Raw genomic sequence first — 7,042 nt, 5'->3', positions numbered from 1 at the left:
GGCAAAGGATCACCAAGCCGTAACCTACAGATAAAATGGATCCTTGTTTCATATGTCTTTAACCCTTGCTTTATATATTTTTTCATAGATTAATACAAAGTAATAATAGTGAGCCTTAAACCTAAAATATATGTGTAAAAAATAATAGATCTTGTGCATTTGCACTCTGGGTATGCCCAAGGCCGGTGTTGTGCATAATATATATTTAGTCTAATTAGGTGTGTATTAGTTTAGTCTACATGGCTAGCCGTGTGATGGCTATACTTAAGGTGTACTTGTAATTTCAATATCATTTCATTAAATAAAAGATCTAGTTTTCTATTCCAAATGTAAGTTATTTTGGGCAAATCCTCTACTTTTAGGTAGTGGGTACAACTTTATCCATGCCCGAATCTCTAACGTTCCGCCGCCCACAGCTAATGGTCTTCCCACGCCATTCTCTCGGCCTGTGGCTCCATTCCGTGCGACGTACGGTGGGTTAAGCGTATCAAGACGCCTTTGTGTCAGAACCGAGATTGCTAACAAGCTCTGATAGCACTTCTAACGTCCTGACCACCCACGGCTAATGAGCCTCCCACGCCAAGACGGTGCGACAGACGGTGCAATAATTTTTTGGAGGCTTATTAGTCAAGTTTACAGACTCTGCAAACACCACATGACCTTACTCTGTGCTTTGGCCTCACTCGCATAATATCGTGAATCGCTTCCCGATATGTCACCCATCATTCTACTACTCGAGTCTATGCACACTTAGCTCTAGAGTTCTAAATGGATGTGTGTCCTAAAAAGTAAGCGTACTTTGGTGACATAGATAACAAAATAAAGTCTCTTAAATGTTTCCACAAATACCAGAAATCGGGATGTTACATGTCTGCAACACATTTTTTCCAGCCAAAACAAAATTATGATATTTCGTCAATAATGCATTTTCTTGCTAAAAGCAATGTTTCACATTAATTTTCCGTCAACTTGATTTCATATTTTTCATGTTTTGTCAAAAAATTGTAAACCCTTTTTTAAAGAAACATATATATATATATTTGAACAGTTTATGTATATATTTTTTATTTTTAATCGGAAAATTTTAATCATTGCCTAAAAATAATTATGGAATTGCAGTTTCGATGGGATTATTTTATACCTTGTTAGGGAAGAAAAATGTGGCATCACATTTTGTTTTGGTAAAGAGTTAAGAAATTATGTTTTTGGTTAAGAATTGCAGGATTCAGGGTTTAGCGAAATGTTAGAAAGCAGAAACTTTGACAGATAATTGATGAATAAATTTCATTTATTGTATATGTATATTTTAAATTAATTACTATAAAATTTAAGGTTGGGCATCTGGGAGATTAATCGGGTTTCGGTTCGGGTTCAGTCGGTTTTAAGTTTTTGAGTTTTGAATTATAGCCCCGCTCGGATGTTATAAAGTTCGGTTATGATTTGGTTCGGGTTAAGTAACACATCCAAAAACCGGTTGAACCTAATATAATATCTGGTTTTGGATATGAGTCAAATTTTCGGTTCGAAAATACTGATTTGTAATTAGCTATACCTGAAAGCCAAACAAAGATCCAATGAAGAAAAGACCAAAAACAAAAATAAGAAATAAGAAATGAGAGATGCTCTTGTGACGACTCTCTTTGTATATATTTTCAGCTATTTTGAGCAATTTAAAAAAACTCTATTTTTTTTGGATATTTTTTGTATATTAAATCTAAAATAATTAATATATCTATCCTGTTTTTTATCATTGATATCTATCTATATTATTTTGATTTGTATATTTTCGGATACCCAAAATATTTTGGTTCGGTCTGGGTTCGATTTCGGTTCTCCAAATGTTAAGATTTTGAACCTGTTCATATATTTACTCAGGTTTGGTTCCGGTTTAGTACTATTTTTCTGATTGGATTCGGTTCGGTTCTTCGGATACATGTATTTTTCCTGGCCCTAATAAAATTTAAGCACTCAACGGTAAAAATGAAAAAAAATATATATATATATATATAAAATTTGACCACTTATTCTAATGAGAATTTCAACCATGTACAATTTTAACAGAATTTTCCACCTCATTGTCAAATCGCTTGTTTTACTATCTTATAGGACCACTTATATAAGTCATTGCACCGCAACCAGACCATCTCCAATTTGGGGCCCTACCTTGTTATCTTGATTCATGAGGTTCAATCAAAGTAAGTTTAGTGTAGCTTGATTGGCCATGTACTTGACTTACTAGCGTGTAGAAATTGAGGACGATCATTACCTAACAAAATATCGTTAGAATATTCAAGAAAAAACATGCGACCTTACAGTTTGCAATATCTATATAACGTCACCTTCTTACTCGTTCCTTGAAACCCAACCATTTATATTTTGAAAACATTTTATACATTTCTCTCTAAAAGAATGGCTTCGATCACTTTATTGCTTCTAGCCATTATATTGAGTTCTAGAACTTCAGGAGTCACTTCTCGTGGGGGACTCTTTGAAGCTTCTGCTGTCGCGGAGAAACATGAGCAATGGATGGCTCGTTTCCATCGTGTTTACTCCGATGAATCTGAAAAAACAAATAGGTTTGAGATCTTTAAGAAAAACTTGGAGTTCGTGGAGAGGCACAACATGAATACGAACGTAACGTACACGTTGGATGTCAGTCAGTTCTCTGACCTCACGGACGAGGAATTTCGGGCGAGGTACATGGGGCTGGTGGTTCCCGAAGATATGCTAAGAATTTCATCGTCAGGTTCGGACAAAAAGGTGTCGTTTAGACATGAAAATGTCAGTGACACTGGCAAGAGCATGGATTGGAGACAGGAGGGGGCGGTTACATCCGTTAAGAACCAAGGCCACTGTGGTAATCTTTTTTTGTCAGTAATAGCTTTACTACTTTAAACTAAACCATTGTTGTAATTAATAGACACAAAATATAGCAGACAACCTATTTATGATTATATAATTCGGTTTACATCACATTTAAAAAGTATATATATATATATATATATATAATTTATAAAAAATGAAACAGGAGTCTGCTGGGCTTTCTCGGCGGTGGCAGCCGTAGAAGGCATAACACAGATTGCGAAAGGAGAGCTCCTATCGCTATCGGAGCAGCAGTTGTTGGATTGCAGCAGAGACTACAACCAAGGATGTGCGGGAGGGATAATGTCCAAGGCTTTCGAGTACATAATCGAAAACCAAGGAATTACAACAGAAGATAACTATCCTTACCAGGAGTCACAACAAACATGTTCATCAACCTATTCCGTTGCTGCTACCATCAGTGGATACGAGACGGTTCCAAGTAATGACGAGCAATCATTGCTAAAGGCAGTATCTAAACAGCCTGTTTCAGTGGCGATAAATGGCCACGAGCCTGCGTTTAAGCAATATCGGAATGGCATATTTGACGGAGACTGTGGGACACAACTGACTCATGCGGTTACAGTAGTTGGTTACGGGATCAGTGAAGAAGGGAATAAGTATTGGTTACTGAAGAACTCATGGGGACAAACTTGGGGAGAAAATGGTTACATGAGAATCAAGAGAGATGTGGATGCACCCGAAGGAATGTGTGGCTTGGCCCGTCTTGCTTTCTATCCACTTGCATGAATTCGAATAATGCATATTTGGTCCCACGTTTTCGTTGTAGTCATATCTGTTTTGGAAGTTATGTTGGTGGAAGCATGTATTACGTTACTGTAATATTATATATAAAGTTCTTGTGTTCATTATTAGATCTTTTAGCTAAACAAATGGAGAAGAAAACGCGTTGATGGAGATAGAACTATTAAGAAAAGTGTGTACAAGCATATGTCTACACTGTTTAGTCTTTCTGCAAGTGAATAGTGTTAGATTCGGATTTATTATGAGTGTACCATCTAACAATACTAAAAGGTCAATATACTCAACGAAGAGGCATGCATTAAAAAATCAGCCAATAAAAATAAGCTATAGTGCCACATCATCATATTATTCCCTGTCTCGCGAATATCATCTAGGTTTCCTCTTCCTTTTTGTTCCCAATTGAATTAGACAATAAAGATGGTCTTTCTGTTCATCTTCCTTTCTCACGGCGTACAATTTTTTTATGCCTTCTTGATATTACAAAGGTGGTCTTCCTCTACCTTTTACCTCCACTGTCTCTTCATCTCCATCTCTTACTTACCCTCTTTCAACGTTTAATCTTCATATGTTCAATGAATTTGCTGTTTTCATTAAAACAATTTACTCCCACGAACTCTTTGTCTCCCTTCTTTACAATCCAAGCTTTATTCGATTTGAAACCGAAAGAACAACTCATACCCTATAAATAAGAGAGGTTTGCGATTCCAATCCCCCTACACCGACACCCTCTAATCTTTCATCTACTTGCCAAAAGCCAGACGCCTCCTTCAAGAATGTATTCCTCTGACGTTGTTGTTTCCCAATCAGATATCATTCAACCTTTGATGCTCTCAGATTTGGTAGGACTTCCCAATACATTGTTGGTCGTCTCATCCTTTTCTGGGGTTCGCTAGGATTCGCGCAGCATAAAAAAACAAATAGGTTATGGGAATCATCCTCCTTTTCCTTGATGAAAAGGTATGGTCTTTTCACAATGTAAAGCATGATTTATTCTATCTTAGTTTTTAAATTAAAAAAAAAAATCTACACTGCGCATGATATAAAGCTTGGATTGTAAAGAGAGGTTGAAAAACAAATGTTGACTTCCTCTATTGATTGCATACGCATAATTAGGTGATTCTAGGATTCATCCCATCTGCTCGCGCCGATCACTACCGTCCATCGTTAGTGGACGGTTCCATTATAAAACTTGATAGGTATGAAGTTGCAAGATGCACAAATATGTAGAAGATTATGTTTCATCCCTCAAACACGTATTGATGAAGGCCTAACCGCTACTCATGTGATTAACCTTCAGAAATTTATGCTTAGGAAGTTTGATCATCTCCAGGCTCTTCCAAACACAAATTTAAAACTGTCCGGTATTTTTTAGATTCACTTTTCTAAATTAATATTACACCACCATCTATTTATATTTGGGTATCAATCGTCAAGCTCTTTATCAATTTTCAGATGTTGTTGTCCAAATTCGGTATGTGCAAGGGTCTGACCTTAACAACGCTGCAGCAACGACGAGACTTGTGGTTCGTCTTCTGATTGAGCCGTAAGCCAAAAACCACGTACAAATCTCCTAATACTTTTTCCTTTATATTTTTCCTAATAAATATTAAAATCTCATATAACATGACGGTGGTACTTGTCGTTAGGGAACGACGCTGCAGCAATGTTTCGCGGTCTCCTAATACAGGTGATAAAACTCAGTCCGTAATGGTGGTTACAACTGTGAATCCAAAGATATTCGGAGGTATAGTCTTTTATTAAGAATTATAAAACATTTTCACTACGGTTCTTTCCATACATGTATGATTTCTCTTTTATTTTACTTAATACTATAGTCTACAAATCAATCTTTATATCGCAGATAATCTCTATTTGAACACAATACCAGCAACCAAATTTTATTTTGACACCAATCTTCCTGCCATCAGAAAGTTCACAGCCAGGTTACAACTCATTCTTTATAGCGCTAAGACTCAGATTTAAATGTCTGCTAATATTCTGCATAATACATGCTGTCTTCAGCTTGGGAGGTGCAGCAGGAGAGATCGGAACACTTTCATCTCCAACTCTAGTGAGCAGGTAGCGCTCAGGCTTACCCTATAGTTTAATTGTCCTATGTCACTTGAAAATAGCATTTGCTATCGTAACTGTATTGACTTTGTGAAGATGCGAGAAGCTGATTTCATTTGCAAAGCTCGGATTGTTGAGGTCCTCCACCAGAATGGCTGGCCGTTCGTTGCTTGCACCGGGTGCAACAGAAGTTGGACAAATATGGCACTTCTCTTCGTTGCAACAAATGCGTTTCTCCCAACGTTACCGGTGTTACCAGGCATGCAATTTACATTCTAACACACAGTTTAGATAACACTGAGTTTTAAAAGGATGTTTATTTTTCCAAACCTTTTTGCAGAGGTTCCGTGTCGAGCTATCAGTTGATGACGGCAACGATAATGCTACGTTTGTGGTCTTCGACATGGAGAAGACTAAGCTCACTAAGAGAGATGCTGCTGATATGGGTCATGAGCTGTATGTTTTTCTCTTTCACCTACACGCTACATTTGTCTATATTTACAATTGTTACAGTCACCCTGTATGTGTTTCTCTAAACCCTGAAACAAACTACAGATGAATGGCGTTGGAGGGCAGGAACTACCGACATGTCTTGAAGAGCTTGCTAGAAAGGAATAATACGTGTCACTTCATATATTTTCACATCAAACCATCGTACCTTCACCGTCTCTACAATAAGAGAAAATAGCTTCTTTGACACCAAACCAAAACGTTTTCTTCTTGCTAATTTGAAATAACACATTTACAACTATCTCAGAGAGTAGCAGCAACAACCAAGCCCCAGTTGTTGAAGGGGAAGGTGGAGAAACAGCTGCATCTGCCAGCAACACTGCTGCAGCAGGAGACGATGAACCAAATCCTCCCGGTTTTGAAGCGATAGAGAATAGCCGCAAACGCACGCGTGAGTGATAGTTCCAAGCCCGTCCTGCTGTCAACCCCACTTAGCTTTCGTCTGTTTCGAATTTCCTAACTTGCTATGATTTGAATCGATTATATATGATTTTCAACTTTGATTTTTCTCTTAAATTTCTGGCTAAGTCTCTCCCACGAGGAGGACAATTACTAAATTTTTTTTATTAAAAAGGCAGTGTTGACGGCATTTTGCATATTGATAATGTCCACAACTAAATACATCACTACATGTTTACATAGACTTTCGTAAGGAAACGTAGCTCAAGAAAAAATTGCATAAATCTCAGCTTTGTATCCATGCATATAGGTTGAGCATAAAGCTCTTGATTTTGTTTTTCTTTTTCTTTGAAAAGGAATTTGCGATGTTAAGATGAAAATAAATGCAAACAAATTAGATAGCCATAGTAGGCTACAGTTAAAACAACATTTTTGA

At 37.2% G+C, this 7,042-nt stretch overlaps 2 protein-coding genes across 9 annotated transcripts; both read left to right on the top strand.

Annotated features, from left to right (window-relative positions):
- The first annotated feature begins 2,373 nt into the window (after window positions 1-2,373).
- On the top strand, window positions 2,374-3,737 carry LOC106343726 (zingipain-2-like). Its single transcript, XM_013783022.1, has 2 exons — window positions 2,374-2,857; window positions 3,029-3,737. Exons 1-2 carry the CDS (start codon window positions 2,410-2,412, stop codon window positions 3,610-3,612), a joined length of 1,032 nt encoding a protein of 343 aa, XP_013638476.1. The 5' UTR covers window positions 2,374-2,409; the 3' UTR covers window positions 3,613-3,737.
- A 276-nt stretch (window positions 3,738-4,013) lies between these two features.
- Window positions 4,014-6,771, top strand: LOC106303515. 8 transcript variants are annotated; one of them, XR_001262508.1, is made up of 11 exons: window positions 4,014-4,584; window positions 4,741-4,823; window positions 4,925-4,988; window positions 5,080-5,170; window positions 5,274-5,371; window positions 5,489-5,570; window positions 5,650-5,706; window positions 5,794-5,956; window positions 6,038-6,153; window positions 6,211-6,351; window positions 6,455-6,771. XR_001262508.1 is itself a non-coding variant. In XM_013739809.1 (10 exons), exons 3-10 carry the CDS (start codon window positions 4,931-4,933, stop codon window positions 6,254-6,256), a joined length of 711 nt encoding a protein of 236 aa, XP_013595263.1. In that variant the 5' UTR covers window positions 4,014-4,584; window positions 4,741-4,823; window positions 4,925-4,930; the 3' UTR covers window positions 6,257-6,771. The 8 variants fall into 8 exon arrangements, 6 of the variants coding, with proteins under 6 accessions (XP_013595263.1, XP_013595380.1, XP_013595453.1 ...); XR_001262530.1 differs by having other exon boundaries at window positions 4,015-4,584; window positions 6,253-6,351; XM_013739809.1 differs by having other exon boundaries at window positions 6,211-6,771.
- The last annotated feature ends 271 nt before the right edge of the window (window positions 6,772-7,042 follow it).

The sequence above is a fragment of the Brassica oleracea genome, chromosome C1 (assembly GCF_000695525.1).
Source record: "Brassica oleracea var. oleracea cultivar TO1000 chromosome C1, BOL, whole genome shotgun sequence".
Taxonomy (NCBI): Eukaryota; Viridiplantae; Streptophyta; class Magnoliopsida; order Brassicales; family Brassicaceae; genus Brassica; species Brassica oleracea.
Note: the sequence above shows the minus strand (reverse complement) of the source record. Positions and strands in the feature narration are given on the sequence as shown.

What these genes read in the sequence shown, in the direction of transcription:
- LOC106343726 (XM_013783022.1), top strand. Translation starts at nt 2,410, where the DNA reads ATGGCTTCGATCACTTTATTGCTTCTAGCCATTATATTGAGTTCTAGA. An exon ending in TAAGAACCAAGGCCACTGTG is followed by an intron (nt 2,858 to 3,028) that starts GTAATCTTTTTT and finishes AAAATGAAACAG; the next exon opens with GAGTCTGCTGGGCTTTCTCG.
- LOC106303515 (XM_013739809.1), top strand. Translation starts at nt 4,931, where the DNA reads ATGCTTAGGAAGTTTGATCATCTCCAGGCTCTTCCAAACACAAATTTA. An exon ending in CACAAATTTAAAACTGTCCG is followed by an intron (nt 4,989 to 5,079) that starts GTATTTTTTAGA and finishes ATCAATTTTCAG; the next exon opens with ATGTTGTTGTCCAAATTCGG. An exon ending in GCTGATATGGGTCATGAGCT is followed by an intron (nt 6,154 to 6,210) that starts GTATGTTTTTCT and finishes CAATTGTTACAG; the next exon opens with TCACCCTGTATGTGTTTCTC.